Source organism: Schistocerca gregaria, chromosome X (genome assembly GCF_023897955.1).
Source record: "Schistocerca gregaria isolate iqSchGreg1 chromosome X, iqSchGreg1.2, whole genome shotgun sequence".
NCBI lineage: Eukaryota > Metazoa > Arthropoda > Insecta > Orthoptera > Acrididae > Schistocerca > Schistocerca gregaria.
Window position 1 is genome coordinate 844,659,893 of NC_064931.1, and position 21,753 is coordinate 844,681,645.

General features: G+C 39.6%; 1 protein-coding gene across 4 annotated transcripts in view; it reads left to right on the forward strand.

The window, feature by feature from the left end:
* The window catches only part of LOC126297703 (peroxisomal targeting signal 1 receptor-like), a 239,420-nt gene that overhangs the window by 88,444 nt on the left and 129,223 nt on the right, over positions 1-21,753 (forward strand). For all 4 annotated transcript variants that reach the window (XM_049988832.1, XM_049988829.1, XM_049988830.1 and 1 more), the window contains exons 6-7: positions 19,297-19,468; positions 19,587-19,705. In XM_049988832.1, coding sequence (XP_049844789.1) covers positions 19,297-19,468; positions 19,587-19,705 — 291 coding nt within the window. The remainder of the gene's footprint in view (positions 1-19,296; positions 19,469-19,586; positions 19,706-21,753) is intronic.

Below are 21,753 nucleotides of genomic sequence, written 5' to 3' on the forward strand. Positions count from 1 at the left end.
TGTTCTCTGCCGGCTACGCATTGTCCACGGTCATTTCCTGCTCCACGAGGACCTGCCTCTGTCGCTGTGGATCAGCGTTGACAGTGGTCCACATCGTGTTGGGCTGTCTGCTTTTAACTATGCTCAGGCAGACATCTGCACTGCCTGATATGCTCCCTGCACTTTTAACAGATGACACTGCCAAGGCAGGCTTAGTTTAGAGTTTTATTCGAGCAGGGGGATTTTATCGCTTGATCTGAGGGTTTGTGTCATTTTTTTGTGTTGAGTCTGGCCTTTGGCCTACGGTTTTTGTGTGGTTTTTAGTGTGTCTCTTGGTTGTTGGCTTATCCTTCATGTTCGGCCAACCACTGTAACACTGTGTGTTTTTTAAAAATTCCTTTTTTCCAGTCTTTGTCTATGTCTTTCTTGTTCTGTGTCATCCCTTGTCATCTCCATTCCCCCACCTCTCTCTCTCTCTCTCTCTCTCTCTCTCTCTCTCACTCTCTCTTTTTTTTTTTGGGGGGGGGGGGGGGGGGGAGGGAGCTGTGTTTAACAGTCGCAGAATAAGGGACCGATGGCCTTTGTATTCTGGTCCCTTCTACCCCCCACAAACCAAGCAACCAACCAACCACCCCCCACCCCCTCCCATTGTGTAGTAAGTGTACTTTTTATTTTTATTATTAATTACCATGTGTGGGATTCATCCATAGACTGTTTTAAACTGTGGAAATATGGAATTTTAGTACATTTCTTTTGTAAAGTAGAAACTGAGGCTACCACTGTTGCTACGTACATTTCAAGGTGGGTTTGTGGCGAGAGAGATGGTATTTACTTCATGGTGTTGTCAGTTTGTCCCCTCCCTCCCTTGCCCCACATATTCAAGCTGTTTTCTCATTGCAGCTGGCAACAGGGTGGGGGCCGGGGGAGGAGGGAGGGAAATCTCTCTGCATGTGTGGCATTAGATAAGCCACACATGCCAACTAGATCATGCTAAATGTCAAACAACTCGTGGAACTCAATCTTCAATGGCTGAGTATGGGTTTGATGAACCCAGGGTCCCAATTGAGGAACTTGTGATGGTCGCCAGTCTCCTGTAACTGTAAGCTCTATGCCTGCTTCAATGACCACATGTCACACGGTGGTGGAACATTGTATATTGCAGGGAACAGGGATGTAGACATAACTGCCTGGATCTTCAGGATGATACAGATCCTATAAAAAAAATAGTCAATCTAAAGGTGGGCTATGTATGGAAGGGATGGGTGGCTGTTTGGAATGAGCCTTATCTTTGGTTTCTTGATTACCCTCAGTATCGAGTCGTCAAATGTCTCCCTTGACTATAATCTGATTTATGATGAGTTCTTCAATAATGTACACAACACAGTAAACTCGCTGGACAAAAATTAGTTACCCCTATGTAAATCATTACAAGCATCATTTAATACCATGTAATTCCACTCCTGTCCTTGATAACCATTTGGTTTTGGTTAGGAAGTGAGTCTACAATGTTTTTAGGTACATATCATCCAGGCTAAGCCACTTTTGAGAATTTGATCATTCAGTTCCACCAACTTGCAGGAATGCTGATGTTGGTGCTTTACCCACTGGTCCAACATGTCCCACAGATTGTCTATGGGGATCAAGTCAACTGATTTTGAAGGCCAGTCAAGATGTAACAGGTGGGGGGACTGTTCAGAAAACCAGTCTCATATTCTTCAAGCCTCTAAACTATACTGTTGTAATCTTGAAAAATAGGGGTAGCAATTACATACTTACCATGCAGATGTTTACTGGAAGATAACACCTGAAAATGTTTAAATAAACATGCTCGTTTATGTTAGTGGTCACCTCAGTTAATTTTCCCAATTTGCAATACAGAAAACACCTCCCAAAGCATCACCGACCCTCCTCCAGCTTGAACACAAACACGATTGCCAAGCTCTTTGCCTGAGCCTCTACGTTGGAGAATTATACCCCAGCCTTTTGCACACTCATAGTGGCTGGAAGGGAACATCCTCTCATTCACTACATGGTGAAGTGGATCCTACAACACCCCATTTACAGAATGGGAGCTCTTTAGTGCCCTTGCACATTGCCCTGACACAGCTCCTGGGCCTGATCGCATCCACAACCAGATGGTTAAACATATCTCATCTGACTACAAGCGACATCTCCTCGTCATCTTCAACTGGATGTGGTGGGATGGTGTCTTTCCATTGCATTCCTGTGCTCAAACCCGGTAAAAACCCCCTTGATGTGGATAGCTATCGCCCCATCAGTCTCACCAATGTTCTTTGTAAGCTGCTGGAACGTATGGTATGTTGGCGGTTGGATTGGATCCTGGAGTCACGTGGCTTGCTGGCTCCATGTCAGGGTGGCTTCTGCCAGGGTCGCTCTACCACTGATAATCTTGTGTCCATCGAGATTTCCAGGTGGCGACACCTGATTACTGTCTTTTTTGATTTACGTAAATCATGCGACACGACTTGGTGGCGTCATGTTTTTGCCACATTATATGAGTGGGGTCTCCGGGGACCTCCCCCAATTTTTATCCAAAGCTTCCTGTCGCTCCGTACTTTCCGTGTCCAATTTGGTGACTACCATAGTTCCATCCATATCCAGGAGAATGGTGTCACGCAGGGCTCTGTATTCAGTGTCTCTATTTTTAGTGACCATTAACGATCTAGCAGCAGCTGTTGGGCCCTCTGTCTCACCTTCCCTGTATGCAGACGACTTCTGCATTTCGTACTGCTGCTCCAGTACTGTTGTTGCTGAGTGGTGCCTCCAGGGAGCCACCCACAAGGTGCAGTCATGAGCTCTAGCCCATGGCTTCCAGTTTTCAGCCGCAAAGTCGTGTGTCATGCACTTCTGTCGGCGTTGTACCGTTCATCCGGAAATGACGATCCACTCACTGTAGTGGAGACATATCAGTTCCTAGGACTGGTTTTCAATGCTCGCTTGACTTGGCTCCCTCATCATCAGCAGCTTAAGCAGAAGTGCTGGCAGCACCTACATGCCCTCTGTTGCCTGAGCAACACCAATTGGGATGCAGATCGCTCTGCGCTGCTGCAGCTCTACAGAGCCCTTGTCCAATCTTGAACTGACTATGGGAGTGTGGTTTATGGTTTGGCAAGGCCTTCAGCATTACATTTACTCAACCCTGTGCACCACTATGGGGTTTGATTAGCGACAGGAGCTTTTAGGACGAGTCTGGTGACCAGCATACTGGTGGAGGCTGGCATCCCTCCACTGCAGATTAGATGTGTGCAACTGCTCGCCAGTTACGCAGCACACATTCATAGTTCCCCTGAGCATCCGAATTATTATCTCCTTTTCCTGCGCACAGCAGTCCATCTTCCACATCGGGGCTGACAATTGCAGTTCGCGTGCGGTCCCTTCTCTCCGAACTGGAGTCCTTCCCTTTACCACTTCTACTTGTGGTCTGTTGGTCTGTGCCACTCTCTGCTGCCACTTCCTCTCAATTCTTGACGTGTTCCGGGGCTCTGAAGTTGTTTACACTGATGGCTCGATGGCTGATGGTCACGTAGGCTTCACTTATGTTCATGGAGGACATATTGAGCAGCACTCCTTGCCAGTTGACTGCAATGTTTTCACTGCAGACCTGGTGGCCATATCTCGTGCTGTTGGGTACATCCGCTCATGCCATGGAGAATCATTTCTCCTGTGTACTGACTCAAGGAGCAGCCTACAAGCTATCAACCAGTGCTACCCTTACCACCCTCTGGTAGTGTCCATTGAGGAGTCCATCTATGCCCTGGAACAGTACCGCCATTGCGTTGTGTTTGTGTGGACCCCAGAACATGTCAGAATCCCTGGCAACGAACTTGCCGACAGGCTGGCCAAACGGGCATCTCCGAAGCTGACCTGTGTTCTGTCTGACACCACAGGGTTTTCCGGCTTTGGGAGATGGAATGGCATAACAGCATGCGCGACAAACAGTGTGTCATTAAGAAGACTATGAATGTGTGGAAGTCTTCCATGCAGGCCTCTCGCAGGGAATCAGTTGGCCTCTGCTGGCTCCGCATTGACCATACGTGGCTAACGCATGGTTAGCTACACCGTTGCGAGCACCCACCTCAGTGTCGCTGTGGCTCCCAAATGACAGTCATCCATCTCTTGCTGGACTGCCCACTTTTAGCTGCTTTGCGGCAGACTTTTAACTTTCCCAGCACCCTGCCTTGGGTGTTGGGTGACAATACCTCCACAGCATTTTTGTTTCACACTTTATCTGTGAGAGTGGGTTTTATACTTCTATGTAGGTTTTAGTGCATGTCCTTTGTCCTTCCGTGTCCTCCACCCTAGTGCTTTTAGGGTGGAGGTTTTAATGTATTGCAGAGTGTCTGGCTTTCACTTTTTATTCCTTTGGTTGGCCAGTCACTGTAATCTGCTTTCATGTTTTACTCCCTTCTGTTTCTAGCGTCTCTCTCTTGTTTTCGGGTCCTCTTTTGTTCATTTTAGTATTTGTTGCCTTCCCTTTGTTCTTGTGGCTTTTCCTTTCTTTCTGTTTTGTGTTATATGTTTCATCTGATTTATTCTCATCCTTGCGGCATTGTTTTATTAGGACCAAGGGACTGATGACCTCGTGGTTTGGTCCCTTCTCCCTCCTCTAAACCAACCAACCAACCAATAATATAAGGATCAGAATTAGTAGGAATGCCATTCCATTGGATTGTGTAGTAATTTTGTTAAACTCTCTGCTAGATACTTATAAAAGTATTGAACTTCATGGTTGCTGTATCCTGCTACTAGTGCATGTGAGTGTGAGTGCACCAAGTGTAGTGTCGCCTTGCATGTGTACTTAAATCGACTGCCAACTATATTTGTGTGGGCTGGCCACTAGAGGCTGCCTGTAGGAAGTATGCACATGACACAGTCTCCGTCACACCGTCTACCAGTGACTTGCACCTATATACGCTTGGAACAGTGCTGACTCACTCTCACTGTGTTCTTTTAGTTTGTAGTGATCATATCAGTTGTTTTGTGTATTGCTTACGTTACACCTTATGTATGATTCTTTTGTCTTGTTACCGGTGGAGTCACGAGAGGCTTATTCCTGTTATTGTTCAGAGGTTTATGTGCTGCATAAAGTGATATTTGTGTTATGTGGATCAGTTTTGTGCATTACAGTTCTGTAGTAACAGAGTAATACATGAAACTGATCAAAGTAGCACAAATATGGCTTTATTCATAAACCTCTGAACAATAATGGAAATAATCCTTTCCTGATCCACACATAACAAGACAAAAGATTCATACAGAAGGTGCAATGTAAGTGATGCACAGAATAGCTGATGTGAGCAGTACAAACTAAGAGAATGTAGTGACAGTGAGTTAGCATGGCTCCACGCATATATAGATGCAAGTCACTGGTAGATGGCACGGTGAAGACCGTACCGTGTACACACTTTCTATAGGCACCCTCTAGTGGCCGGCCCGTGCTGATATTGTTGACGGTTGATATAAGTGTTAATGTGCAGTGACAATACTCTTCACACTCACACTCACATGCACTAGTAACAGGCTACAGCAATCGTAACATGTGACTAATACAATGTAGAACTAAGACAGTGGTTTGTTGACTTTGTTAAAATTTCAGATTATTAATTTCTCTAATTTAGTCAAATTCTTTATTAGTGGTTTATTTTGACAAACAACTGAATTATGTGACTCAGAAAAATTATGGTAATAAAATTGTCGCATAAAATCTGGAAAAGAAATAAGCTTAAGGGCTCCAATAATGTAAGTCTTTTTGGATGTGGCAAAACTTTAAATGTGGATAAATACTTAGTTAATGAGCTTTTGGTAAAAGTAAACCAGTAAAAGCGTGAAATTAGGGATAGCTGCTGAGTTACATCTTTTTATGAATTACTTTTTATTAGCTCACACCATTCTGGTGATTCCCTGCAGATGATAAAACTTCATTTATTAGTCTCATTTATCAAGTTTTTAAGAAAAATTAAATATACAGCTTGAATAATTAGATTGTTAATTATAATGGGACCAATAAGATTGCATAAAATGCTGCACGAATAATAATTTGACAGTCTTGTGTATATATGGTATATGCATTACATGTATAAGTTGGATCAGCAGATAGACAGAAAAAAATTATTTAGTTATTGGGAGAAGTAGAATGATAGTGGATGGAGTGATTCCATTTTCCTGTGTTTCATGTTGAGATGAAACAGTTTCTATCTGGGTTGACCCTTATTTACATAACAACTCATGGGACCGACATGTCTCGTGATTAACAAACAAAAATGTCCTCCGGGGGATTAGGGGACTACCGGTTGTATGTATCATCCAACCATCAAAAAGAGCTTGAAAGGCTAGTCCTGCTTAGTAATCAGCATTGACTGTGAGAAATGTGGACAGTAACAGAGTGCATCTGTATTAAAATTTATTTATTACTATTAAATGGGAAGTGCGGACATTCAAAAAGGAGTCTCCTTTTTATATTTAGAAAGCACTGAAATGTAAAATCATGGCATTAAAATCTGTGAAAAACTGTAGAAATGGGACATTACTCCTAGAAACTAGTTTGTGTTCTTCATATCTGGGTCCCAGCCTTATAATACTAGTTAAGTGATGACATATTTCCACTGAGGCTGCAACTTTATGTAATAGTTTTATTTACTAATGGCCAGTTTCAGTCTCAAGGTCCTTACTAAACATCTACTTGTTAACACAGAATGGACAGACATCGATCAAACAAGTAACTGTAAATAAAAATATAAATCCTAGTTATAAAGCCTCATTTAATGCATTGATAATATTGTTAAGAACGTGTTACATGTAGTAGTCATACATACTGTTTGTGGACCTTACACGAAGTCCAAAAAATAAAATACATGAAAGGCTGCCAGGGCATGTTCCAGTCAGCATTATTGGACCTGTTTATAATGCAGTCTCAATCAGTGCTATGTTACTGTCATGTGTATTGTATATCCAGAGTTGTGAACAAGAGTGAATATAACCATGAAGAAAACATGTTTAAACCTCAGTTCTTACCAGGTGCTTATACAGGGTTTACCTGGTGGAATGGTGAAACAAATCTCTTCTACTGCAAGCTTTTTGCTTTCCATATTTTGGGAGTACAGAATCTGGAGTAAAACAAGAAAAAATTATGTAGTTAACATGGGCCTGTAAAATGGAAACCTTAAGAGCTAAGAACACTTCTTCAATAGAACTTAAGTTTTTCACAGTAGCAAAGATGAAAAAGTGCTTGTTCTTAAGGTGTACCACTTAGAGGCCATGTAGATACACTTTTTTGCTTCAGATGATCATTTCTGTCATATCCCTGAATGCTGAACATTCCTTGTGGAGACTGGAAATTCCAAAATGAACCTGGTAAGAAATCTTTAGGTTGTGGTTGTATTCATTGTGTACATGACTTTGTTTGTACTGTACACGTGTTGCTAGCATTTATCCTTTTACAGTATATTGCTTAGTCAAGCCTTTGAATTCTCCTTGTATGATGATATTTGTATTGGGTCTCCAGCCGGAACAGAATGTCACCCTATATGAATATCATCAACTACTATGCCAGGAAAGTTTACAGAGCCACTTCCTTCTGTGATGTTAGAAATTATTTCAGATCACTGATAGTTTTATTTAACAAAAAGACTGTCACAAATATAGCTTTTGGCCAGTAAGGCCTTTGTCAAAATTAGGTGGCAAAGACACACATATACACTCATGCTGACTGCAGTCGTGTGTGAGAGTTGCGTTTACGTGAGTGTATAGGTGTGTGTGTGTTATCTAATTTTGATGAGTTTTGTCATCTAATTTTGACGAATGCCTTACTGGCCAAAACCTATATCTGTGACATTCTTTTTGTCGTGCCTATCTACGTCTCAGCATCTCTGCTACATGGTGAGTAGCAACTTTCCTTTTCACAATATTATTACATTCCATCCTGGATTTTTCATTGTTTGATAGTTTTATTTAAATTTTATTTGCCAAACTGTTAATGAGCATCATTCTTTTTGCCACAAGTATAGTGCTGTATCGTGACTAGTGATTCTTGTAGTCATATTGTAATGTTTGTAGTATGCTCTAAATGTCGTGATGTGGATGCTTCATGAAGGCAACCCATCATTTATGTTTAAATTCATCTGAATACATCCTAAAATGCTTGTTCACATACACATTATAATTGTAACTGGGTAATTTATAATAAAATAGATTATGACAATATAGCTTTTGATCCAGTTTACCATGTTGGTCTGGTGGTGTTGCTGTGGAGTTGTAGCTATGTATGCTGTGGAGTTGTAGCTAACTTGTTTGCATGAATCTGTATGTGTAGATCAGTACAACCTATGTCCAACCACTAATGACTGCATTATGCCTCCATGCTTTTAAATGAGATTTGTTATGAGTTTATCTGACTTCTATTTTTATGAGTAAGTTCTGCCCTGTGACATTTGTGGGGTATGTTGCCCACGTCTTTGCCCGTGCATCTCAACGTGTCGATAGGCCTATGATGCCTGTTATTCACATTTGTGAATGGGCCATGTTTTGTTCAGTTTTCACATGGAAACTAACTGTGATAAGCCGTTACCAACCAGTTATACTAATTTGCACAAATGTTTAATAATACCCATCCATAGGCTATGGTATGTGATTTATATTACGAGAGACATTCAGTACGTAATGCAACACTTTTTTTCTGGGCAAATTTCAGTTTAAAAATAGTGGAATTTGTTGTGAAACATCATGGAATATTCCTGCTTCAGCTTCTTCAGTTTCGTGAAGTTCCAGTACGTGGTGACGCTATACATAGCCTTCAAAATGGTGTCTTTAACAAAGGTACGTTCCATGCAGAGAGCTGTCATTGCGTTTCTTTTGGCAGAAAACAATAGCACCACAGATATCCATAGGTACGTGCAGAATGTCTACTAAGATCTGGCAGTGAACAAAAGTAAGATTTGTCATCGGGTGAGCCGCCTGACATCATCGATGCAAGGTCGCACAAAACTTGTCTGATCTCCCGTGTGCTGGCCGGACACATGTAGCTATGGTGCCTGCAATCTTGGAACGTGCGGACATTCTCATTTGAAGTGTTCAGTGGATCACAATCGAACACCTCGCTGCACAACTTGATGTCTCTGTTGGTAGTGCTGATACTCATCTACAGTTGAGGTACTAAAAGGTGTGTGCCTGCTGGGTTCCTCGCCACCTGGCAGAGAACCGTAAAGAGCAACAAAGGGCCATCTGTGGGAATTGCTGGCATGTTACAAGGCTAATTGTGGCAATTTGCCACGCGGGATTAGCCGAGCGGTCTAAGGCGCTGCAGTCGTGGACTGTGCAGCTGGTCTGTGTGTGTGTGTGTGTGTGTGTGTGTGTGTGTGTGTGTGTGTGTGTGTGTGTGTTTTGTCCTTAGTTTAATTTAGGTTAAGTGGTGTGTAAGCTTAGGGACTGATAACCTTAGCAGTTAAGTCCCATAAGATTTCACACACATTTGAACCAATTTTTTGTCAATCATCATCAAAGATGATGAAACATGGGGGTCATCACTTTGAACCAGAAACAAAACGGCAATCTGTGGAGTGGAACCACACCACCTCTGCTCCAAAGATAAAAGTTCAAAGTCACACCCTCAGCCAGTAAAGTCATATCAGTGGTCTTCTGCGACTCTGAAGGGGTTATTTTATTTGATGTCTTCCCTCATGGTGCAATGATCAGCACGTAAGTGTATTGTGCTACCCTTAGGAAATTGAAGAAATGACTTCAGCGAGATTGACGCGACAAAAAAGTGAATGAACTTCTTCTCCATGTCAACCCAAGGCCTCACAAGTGTGTGCACGTGAGAGGAGCTAACAAAACTTCGTTGGACATTTCTTCCTCATCCACCCTATAGTCCTGATCTCGCACCTACTGAATTCCGTGTGTTTGGCCCATTGAGGGATTCACTTCAAGAGAAGCAGCACACAATGATGGAAGGATACTGATGCAGCAAGATGTTGGCTTTAATGTTGACCAGTAGAGTGGTACCATGCAGGCATACAGGCCCTCCCAGTAAGGTGGCATAAGGCTGTTGCATTGAATGAAGATTACATTCAAAAATAGGGTTTTGTAGCTAGAAGGGTGGCGAATAATATGGTGTATTGCAATCCTGAATAAAGCCAACCTGCTTTCAGAAGAAAAGTGCTGCATTACTTACTGAATGCCCCTCATATAATTGCAAGATTCAGTGCTACAGTTTAATATGTAGGCAGTTCATATCATTCATGACACTGATCATGACTGCATTACAAACAGGTTCAAGAACACCGGCTGGGACATTAAAATTATAAAGAATGTAGTAACCAGTTGCAGAAACATAATTTATTTATCTCGTTGCAACAAGATAAATAAATTATGTTTCCACGATTGGTTGCTACATTCTTTATAATTTTATATTCCATGGTCGCTGCACAGAAAGGGAACCTTATGCAGCCCAACATTCAAATGCGTGGACATTGTTTCAATTATTTTATTTTTGGACTTCATGCATGGTCTACAAACAACAGACATATGACAACTTGCAGGTAACATGTTGTTAATGGTATTGTCACCGTATTATCAGAGACTTAATAACTAAGTTTTCTCTTTTTAATTATAGTTACTTGTTTGATTAATGTTTGTTCATTTTGTGCTAAGAGGTAAATGCTTGATGATGGCCATGAGGTTGAAATTGACCAATAACAAAGAGAAGTATTGCATAAATTTACAGCCTCACTGAAAATGTGTATTAATTTAACTATTAGAAACAACTACAACTAAACAAGCTGACTAAATGCTCAAATGCAAGAAGTTTGGGGAATTCTGTGTTGTGGTACAGAAGTGTAATTTTCTTAACTGAAGAAAAAATGGGGTCTCTTGTCATGATAGTATGAATGTAGACACCCAGAAATTACTGGTGGAATGATCTGACGAGGGAATAACTGATTTACCCAACATGATTAGATTAGATTAGATTAGATTAGTTTTTCGTTCCATAGATCCGTGTTGAGGAGATCCTCGTAGATGTGGAACATGTCACCTTTCTTTTATTTTTTTATTTTAATTTTTTAAAGCTGAAATAATAATACTAATAGTATAAATATATACAACACATCATTTGTTTCTATTAAAAAAAATGGTCAATGGAGTAGGAGTAGTTGGCCACTAGTAAGTCTTTCAGTCTCCTTTTAAACTGATCTTTATTTGTAACTAAATTTTTTGTGTTTGCTGGCAAATTATTGAAGATGAGTGTCCCTGAGTAGTGGACCTCTTTTTGAACTAAAGTAAGTGCTTTTAAGTCCTTGTGCAGATCATTTTTATTCCTGGTATTGTAAGTATGAACTGAGCTGTTTGTTGGAAAAAGAGATATATTATTTAGGACAAATTTCATTAAGGAGTAAATATACTGGGAGGCAGTAGTTAGTATACCCAGGTCTTTGAAAAGGTTTCTACAAGACGTCCGTGAGTTTACTCCACAAATAATACGTATTACATGCTTTTGGACGCTGAAAACTTTTGATTTGAAGAGTTACCCCAAAATACTATACCATATGACATTATGGAATGAAAGTAGTCAAAGTATGCAAGCTTTTTCACTTTTATGTCGCCTATGTCTGCTAACACTCTAATTGCAAATACAGATTTGTTAAGGCGTTTCTGCAGTTCTGTGGTGTGCCCCTCCCAACTGAATTTTTTATCAAGTTGTAATCACAGGAATTTAAGACTGTCACCCTCTTCTATCTGCTCTTCTTCGTACTTTATGCATATGCTGGGTGGAAATCTCTTACAGGTTCTGAATTGCATATAGTGAGTCTTTTCGAAGTTTAATGTCAGTGAGTTGGCTTTAAACCATTTATTAATATCCATGAAAATATCATTAGCAGATTTTTCTAGAACTACACTCGACATACTATTTATTGCAATACTTGTCACCTGCAAACAAAACGAACTCTGCTTCTGGCAGTGTAACTGATGAGAGATCATTAATGTACACAAGAAAAAGCAATGGCCCTAAGATGGATCCTTGTGGGACACCACATGTAATTTCTTCCCATTCTGATGATGAACCGATGACTTAATTCACTAGTCCCTTGCACTGACATCCTTTGTTTCCTGTTAGCAAGGTATGACTCGATCCATTTTGCAGCACTGCCAGTGACACCATATAATTCTAATTTATTTAAAAGGATGTTGTGGTTTACACAATCGAATGCCTTTGACAAATCACAGAAAATACCTGCTGCTTGTAACTTGTCATTTAATGACTTAAGTTCATTTTCACTGTAGGTGTAAATAGCCTTTTTGATATCAGATCCCTTCAGAAATCCAAACTGTGTTCTTGATAATATGTTATTTGTGGTCAGATGTTTGAGAAGCTGCCTGTAGATTACTTTTTCTAAACTTTTTGAGAATGCTGGCAAAAGTGAAATCGGTCTGTAGTTTGATGGCATCTCTTTATCCACTTTCTTGAATAGAGGCTTAACATCTGCATATTTCAGCCAGTCAGGAAATGTCCCAGTTATAATTGACTGGTGACACAAGTAACTTAGAATTGTACTAAACTCATAAGAACATGCCTTAATTAACTTTGTTGATATTTCATCATAACCACTAGAATGCTTTGTTTTTAAAGATTTTATTATGGAAGTTACTTCTTTTGGTGAAGTGAGTGACATATTCATGTATCTGAAGCTAGTTGTAAAGGCTAGTTTCAGATATTCAAGGGCATTATTTACTGATCCTGACAATCCCATTCTATCAGTAATGGATATAAAGTACTTGTTAAATAGATTTGCCACACTATGCCCATCGGTTACTAATGTGTCATCTACCCTTAGTGCTATTTGCTCCTGTTCCTTTCTGGTTCTACCAGTCTCCTCTTTCACTGTATCCCATATTGTTTTTATTTTGTTCCCTGACATTGGGCTTCTTCTCGTAGTGTATTTGTTTAGATGTCTGAATTACTTATTTTAATATTTTTCAGTATTCCTTGTATTTAGCTAAATCATCAGCATTGGAGCTATTCTTGGTTGACAGATACATTTTCCTTTTTGTCTTACAGGAAATCTTTATTCCATGGTTTTATTATAGACTACTGTTTAATTTGAGTAACTTTTAGAGGAAAACAGTTTTCAAACATGGTACTGACATTGTTCATGAATGTGTTGTATTTTTCATTCATGTCATGAGCACTATAAAAATCTTTCCATTTCATATCTATGAGCAGTTTTAGAAAACACTCAATTTTTGATTGATTGACTACTCTCCTGTACTCAGATTTAGGAGTCTTGATGATATGCTTAGAATTTACATCTAAAACAAGGAGCTGCATGTCATGATCTGATAGTCCATTTATTTCAGGTTTTATGATATGATTTTGTTCCTTTGATTTGTCTCTAAAAATGTTATCAATGACTGTCCTTGAGGATTTAGTGATCCTAGTTGGAAAGTTTACAGTGTGAGTTAGATTGAAAGACAACATTACTAACTGCAGTAAATGTTTACTGGAAGATTGAATTAGAAAATCTGTACTAAAGTCACCAGCAATCAAAATTTGTTTCTTACTGTTAAACAACCCAAAAGAGCTTCTAGATTTATGAATAGATTGTAATTTCCTGCAGGTGCTCGGTAAATAGTTACTATTATATAGGATCTGTTATGGAACTCTACTTCTGTTGCACTTGCTTCTAGATGCTGCTCTAAACAGAATTCATCAATGTCAATGTTCTTGAATTTATGGCAGTTTTTAATAAATGTGGCAACTCCTCCTCCTATAGCTACACAACTCTGGCATGCAGTGGGCAAGCAACATTTGGCAAAGCAGCCCATGGAGAAGAAGTCACATGTTCCCTTCCAGAATTTTGTGTCAATTGCAGTGATGACTATGCAGTATGGAATCAAAGATGCAAAATAAAGAAAAGAAAAGTCATTAAAGTAAACAAGTGGGTACCCTATTCTCCAAAAGTGTCATAGAAGGCAATGTAACTGCCCACATTTCCAACATACTTTGCCTCATTGTTTAAGAAACCTTTCACCAAAGTCGGCATGTCCACAAAGAGACAGAGCAGCAGTGTAATCATCAATACATGCTTCTATAAATGTAGTTGCAAAGCAGCCACTACTGTTACACCGACATTGAGCAAACCAGTTACATAATGTACTGAGGGCAACAAGAAGGCAGCGGCACATCACCCAAAGTGTGTTAAAAAGCAGCATTTCAAAGCACCTGTCACCACGAGCATCACCATTGAAAGAGAGGGGGCAAGCACACAAACATAAACATAAAAGTGCAAGTGCAAAGCCATCAGACCATCAAGACCATCAGTGGAAGTAATGACTTACGAAGTGTGTCAGAGGGAACCAACAAGTCTCTCCTCCCTACACTTAATTGCCATACATCTACAATCCCAGCAGCAAGGAAAAAAGGTAGACATAGAAAAACCTCACCAATAAAATGGCTCCATCCTGCAATGGAACCTGAGTGGGTTTAGGTGTCCATGTGAAGGGACTAAGACTCTCAACACAGGACAGACCCCTATTCCTGTCTCTCCAAGAGATCCATTTCATAGAGTCTGATGCCCCAAAGAAAGCAGGTGCTGACAGATGTGAAAATTACCGAACTATCAGTTTAATAAGCCACGGCTGCAAAATACTAACGCGAATTCTTTACAGACGAATGGAAAAACTGGTAGATGCAGACCTCGGGGAGGATCAGTTTGGATTCCGTCGAAATGCTGGAACACGTGAGGCAATACTGACCTTACGACTTATCTTAGAAGAAAAATTAAGAAAAGGCAAACCTACGTTTCTAGCATTTGTAGACTTAGAGAAAGCTTTGGACAATGTTGACTGGAATACTCTTTTTCAAATTCTAAAGGTGGCAGGGGTAAAATACAGGGAGCGAAAGGCTATTTATAATTTGTACAGAAACCAGATGGCAGTCATAAGAGTCGAGGGGCATGAAAGGGAAGCAGTGGTTGGGAAAGGAGTGAGACAGGGTTGTAGCCTCTCCCCAATGTTATTCAATCTGTATATTGAGCAAGCAGTAAAGGAAACAAAAGAAAAATTTGGAGTAGGTATTAAAATTCATGGAGACGAAGTAAAAACTTTGAGGTTCGCCGATGACATTGTAATTCTGTCAGAGACGGCAAAGGACTTGGAAGAGCAGTTGAACGGAATGGACAGTGTCTTGAAAGGAGGATATAAGATGAACATTAACAAAAGCAAAACGAGGATAATGGAATGTAGTCCAATTAAATCAGGTGATGCTGAGGGAATTAGATTAGGAAATGAGACACTTAAAGTAGTAAAGGAGTTTTGCTATTTGGGGAGCAAAATTACTGATGATGGTCGAAGTAGAGAGGGTATAAAATGTAGATTGGCAATGGCAAGGAAAGCGTTTGTGAAGAAGAGAAATTTGTTAACATCGAATATAGATTTATGTATCAGGAAGTCGTTTATGAAAGTATTTGTTTGGAGTGTAGCCATGTATGGAAGTGAAACATGGACGATAACTAGTTTGGACAAGAAGAGAATAGAAGCTTTCGAAATGTGGTGTTACAGAAGAATGTTGAAGATTAGGTGGGTAGATCACATAACTAATGAGGAGGTATTGAATAGGATTGGGGAGAAGAGAAGTTTGTGGCACAACTTGACTAGAAGAAGGGATCGGTTGGTAGGACATGTTTTGAGGCATCAAGGGATCACAAATTTAGCATTGGAGGGCAGCGTGGAGGGTAAAAATCGTAGAGGGAGACCGAGAGATGAGTACACTAAGCAGATTCAGAAGGATGTAGGTTGCTGTAAGTACTGGGAGATGAAGAAGCTTGCACAGGATAGAGTAGCATGGAGAGCTGCATCAAACCAGTCTCAGGGCTGAAGACAACAACAACACAACAACAGCATTTATGAAAAGAACAATCTCAGTGGGGAGAGGGCTAAAGGTGGTGTTGCTTTATTCATTAATGATGACTGTAACACTCCTTGTCTCTCCTCCTCAACACCAAATTGTAAGTGGTTGCTGCAATGTGCATGTTCCATATGGGATGATACTATACCCCTGATACCTGTACCTAAAAGACAATATAGTTCCTGAGGCTCTTAGTGATATAATTACACAGGTTCCCTGTCATTACTCCTTTGCAGGAATTTTATTGCTTGTGATGCACTCTGGGGAATCTGACTGCCCGTCCCCGGGACCAGACCATTGAGAATTTTCTCTCTTAGAAGTGTTATGTTGTCTAAAATCAGGGCCAAGCACCCTATTCAGCTATCTAGGCTGTCATCCTCTGCCATATATCTCATGCTGTGCTCTCAGTGATACTGCGCAGTGGGCAGCAGTTGGTGTTTATCACTCCAGTGACCACTTCCCTATTTGAATGGATCTAGTAGAGCAAATGATGCTAGAATGTAGGCTGCCAAAGTGGATGTTTGGGAAGACAAACTGGGCATTGTACATGGCGTCAGCAGCCAATAATAGATGAACCACATAATGAGACTGATTGACCAAGCCACTAATGCAGCCATCCCAAAGTCCTCAGACCATCTACAAATATAGCCTGTGCTTTGATGAAGTGAAGAGTACCACTCTGTTCTTGCACTGTGCAAGTTCAAATGCTGACCAACTGCTGAGAACTTCACAGCTTTTTTGTATGGCAAGGGCCAAATACAACCGTATTATTAAAGAGAGTAAGAAGAGATCATGGAAAGAATCCCTGAACTTATTAATCCATTCCACCAGATAAGGCCAATTATGGGAAGCCATCAGGATTTCCAGAAAGCAAAATAGGCCACCAATAGCAGCTCTGCTGAAAGAGGAGTGTCTTCAAATAACATTCACAGGGATATTTGCTGAATGTTCTGCCATCTCCAGCCTGGATGTGATGTCCTGTTGCTGCTATCTGAACCTGATAAGGGGTCGAATGGATGGCACTTCCAATAATTCTGAGTCCTATAATTGCCCCTTTTCCACGTGGGAGCTGGATTTGGCACCACCTGAGGCTTGAGACACTGTGCCTGGTTATGTTTGAATCAAGTACGGCATGCTGTACCAACTGACGTGACATGAAGTCACTCTCAGTTACCTTTGGTTAGGTCACAGTTTGATGAGACATCACTTCTAGCCCTGGTATGATCCAATATGTTTTGCTTGTATTGTGCAGATTGCCCTGTTTTAAATGAATGTGTTTTATATTCAGAGAAGAGGTCAGAGATTAGTTTAGCAAAGGTTAAGCAAAAACAGTTAATTAAGTTGCCGAAAGTTCTGACACTCAACACCGATTTTTGTTCAATGTCCTCCATGTTTTGAAAATGCTTCCCTTTTATGTTTTTTTATTCATTCAAGGCAACATAAAAGTGTCACAGGGGCCAAATCCAATGAATAGTGTTGGCGTGAAACAATTATCATTAATTTTTTGGTCAACAATAGCTTGCTGCCTTACTAATGCTATAGAGTTTTGTAACAGAAACAACCAAAGACACCTCTGATTTGCACTATGCTCATCAATAAAAACAATGGAATGTTAACTGACACGAAGTCATTTTTTCTGATAGGCTTCTCTCCAATTTCAGCTAGTAATGTCCAAATATTACTGATAATATAAAAGGAGAGTAGGATGTATTCATTTTTAGAGTTTAACATTTATGAGAGATGAAGCTATAACACATTTGGAGGTAGGAGTAGGATTCCAGTGTATTAACCACTGTGTTTACCCGTCAACAGTATAGAGATTTATAGCAGATCAATGTTTGTCATAATCAAGGATACCACTTTGTATTGTGGAAATCTTGTTCTTCCAAATTTGCCAGTAATCTGCTACATCAGTTAAGATGCAGAGCCCAAACAGTTATCCTTCATTCAACATATTCCTGCAGCCGTGTTTCAATATACCAGTGCCCACCAACATGTTTGCAAGGAATATAGGTTGTGTGTCAATTAAATTTTATGTATTTCTACCAGTTCCTTCATTGTGTTGCATAAATATTAATGTTTGACAAATGAAGCTTCCTGCTGTAACCAGTTGTCCATAATGATTGCTTTGGTTAGTGGGAAACACACTGAAAGGGTCAACTAAAATTTATTTTTTCTTTCAAAAACCTGTATAGTCATTTGATATTATTAGGGTTATTTTGTGTGAATGTGAGGCATGTAATGGATAAAATTCATGTCCCTGTTAAAGGAAATTTTCTTGTTGAAGTTGGCCTTACACAGATAAAGTCCCTTCATTATCTTATGCCTACTGTAAACAGACTGCAAATGCCAGACGTGACAAGTGCAATGTCAGCAACTTGAGTGTGCTTATAAGCTACTATTTTTTGCCCCCCACCCCCCTCTCTTCTTTTTAATATATGTATCTAGTTTAGAGATCGAGAAAGTAGACAAAGAAGAGAGGCTGCCATTGCACTTAGTAAATTTTCTACAGACTACTGAGAGCTATTGATTATAGTTAAGTTTCTTCCCAACAGGAGGCCTTGTAACAAAAGATTCTTCCCAACAGGAGACCTTGTAACAAAAGAAACCGCAACCAGTTTTGTTTGATTACATAGTATGGATCATAGTTCATGGATATTGTGGAGTAGGCAAAAAGTAAAGGATGTAGGTTTTATTCAGATGCAATATAATAGAATTACTTGGGTTTGTAAAGTATGATAGCGCTAATATTAATTGTATTATAAACTAATACTGTAATTTTACTGGTAGCTGATACTCTTCTGTGCGTTACCTAAGAGGAAGTTCTTTGACAAAATAGTCCACTGGTGTCTTACTGGCTGTTGATGTCGAAAGGTCCAAATGTCATAAAATACATAAACAGAAAATGAAGAATCAGCAAGTTCTTTATTCATTCTTAAAGTCCACTGTTAACCATGTGACATTTAACATGTTCTGGCAGATTCTTTTGTACATGTGTAACTTATTTCAGTAGCAATGTTAAACTCGTGAGGTCCTTGTTGAGCTTGTTTTTGGTCACATTGAAATGCATATCTTTTGCACAACTTTTAGTAAGAGAGATACACTGAAGAGCCAAGGAAACTGGAACACCTGCCTAATATCATTTAGGACCCCTGTGAGCACACAGAAGTCTGCAACATGTCATTGAACCATTTATGTTATTGTATAGGAAATTTGATTCTGCGAGTACTTGTGTGTTTATCTTAAATTTCTATTCCAGCTGCGAAGTTGTTGCTGTTATCAACAATAATGGAGGATTTTTGTCATATATTGTAGTACAGTAGTGTTTACGAATTATCTTCAGATGATTTGTTGTATATGTGTGAATTGAAGTCTCAAGCTTCTTGGTATTTAATTTTCAGTTTATGGAATTTATGCAACAAGTGAGTGATGGTGATATTGTTTTCCCACCTGCATCAACAGCTGATGATGAAAGTAAGGAAATTACCTCCAAAGATTTGGTGGATAAGTGGACTGCAGAATTTATGCAGGAGTTTGGTGGTGAAGGTGGTGATTTGGAATTACAGTTCACAGGTTTGTAACTTTCCTCATACACGTAGTACTGTGGTACCTTTTTAGTTTCTCTTTAGTATATATTCAATATGTTATCAGTTTCATGTATAATATTTTGTATTTATCTTTTTGTGCCAAGATTTTGGCCGGAGTGTAAATGCTCAGGCTTTGTGGAACAAAATGACAGAACAATGGGACAGTCTAGAGGCTACATCATCGGTGGCAAAAGAAGGAAACAGTGAACAGGATACTGAGCAGGTATGTGTACTACATAGCTTATATCATATTGTTACATGAGGACTTATCAGAAGTGACTCATTATTGGAAGGATGTGTGCAATGTGACAGATATAAGTTTCAAAATTTGTTTTGTAGGTGGGCTACTATCCACATTTAACAGCTACTTTCTGAAGAAAACAATGACGTGTGGTACTAATAAGACATCAATAAATACCTGATTTACAAAAGGAATTGAAATATCATGTGTAAGGAAAACAAAATTGTATTATGTGGTTAGAACAAAGAAAGAAGTGGGACGGATTACAAAATAAAAGAAATACTATGTTGTTTTATGGAAAGTAATAAAAAAAATAAAAAACCCTCTATGTAACCTCTTGACGCGAGAAGTACCACATGCATCACTCTTGACCTACAGGGGTTTGCGAGGCCCCTGTGCCCCCTCTACAGTCATTACAGGACTGAATCATCCTGTGACTTTTAATCATTTATGGGTTTGTACAGCTCACCAAAATTTCATTTCCCTAGCCCACCTAGCAGTATGAAAAATTTGCCGTTTTATACATCTAGTATACACTTGGGCAATTTTTGACCCATTCACATTTTAATGCAATTTAATGTTGGTAACAGTGATTTTCAGACTATAAATAGTTTCTGGACATGCCTTGATGTTATTCTTGAGATGTTGGATTATATCATGATAGTTTAGGAGAAATATAACCTGAAATATGAATAATTCATAGGTCAGATGACGCTTTATATTGGTGCGGCTTTTGATTCCCTATGGGCTGGCAACATTCAGTCATCTTAGGTTTCATTCTGTGTCATCAAGGAGACAAAGAAACTGATAAATTATGCATTTATTTGGAAATGTGGAATCTATTTACTTAAAATTTCATTGCTTGCTCCAAGCCAGGCAAGAACATGACTTCGACGAACTGCTGTATCCTTTAAAGTGCAGGTGCCCATTCGTACAGTAAATGTCGAGTAAACATGATAAGTATGGGATAAAATATTGGTTTTTGCGTGATGCTGACAAGCGCTGCTTCCTGAATGGTTTCACCAAACCATAGCGAACATGAAACGTATAATCTGAGCAACAGTTTTAGTCACCATGTCATTATGAAATTGGCACAGCCAGTCCTCATCTGTGGTCATAACATTACGAATGACAACTTCTTCACCTCCATGAAACTGGCAGAGGAGCTGAAACAAAAAGGGACTGGTTTAGTTGGCATTCTTCAGAAATCACTCAGAGGTTCCTCCTGCAGCATGAAGTGGAGGTGATGTTTTGTATGCAACAGACTTGTACAAGCCAGTTGACAACATTCTTACAGTATATCATGGGAAAAAGAAAAAAAAAAGTCATTAATCTGAGTAAAATGCATGCTGGATATCAAGTCAATGAGAGTATTGAGAAGAAACTTCAAGAAGATGTGAATTTTTATAATAAAACTAAGTGTGGATTCGATATAGTTCACCAAATGACTACACTCTACACTATCTGCCACTGATGGGCTGTGCATGTCTTTTACAACATTCTTGACCTTGTTATGATCAATGTTCACAGAACTATTAAGATACTTACCTGTAAAATGATTTTATGATGAAACTTTATCCTCAAAGTAGCAGGTGAGCATGCGAGCCTCTACAAACTGCAAGCACTCGGTACTGGCTCTGGCCAACCTGGAAATAGAAAGCTATGTCAAATTCAGCTTTCCTGCAAACAACAAAACGACAATAAAAAATTATGCATATGTTTAAGTACAACAAGTACGTGTGCAAAAGCTGCCAATTCAAAACCCTTTTTGAATGTCTGAACTGTCAGCCCATCCCAACTTACCCAATTCTGTCCACTCCTTTGTTCCTAAATAGTACCAAATATTTATGAGTCTATAGTGAAATTGTTTATTCTTATGCTTTTGCTCCTTGATTGCAATAACCAAGGAAACACACAAAGCATTTTACTCACATGCTGCATTTTAAAATCTTTTACAAATATTTGGTACTTACCTTAATTGTCTGTAAAAGTAAAACTGCTATCAGTACTCTTATAAACGATGTGTGTTG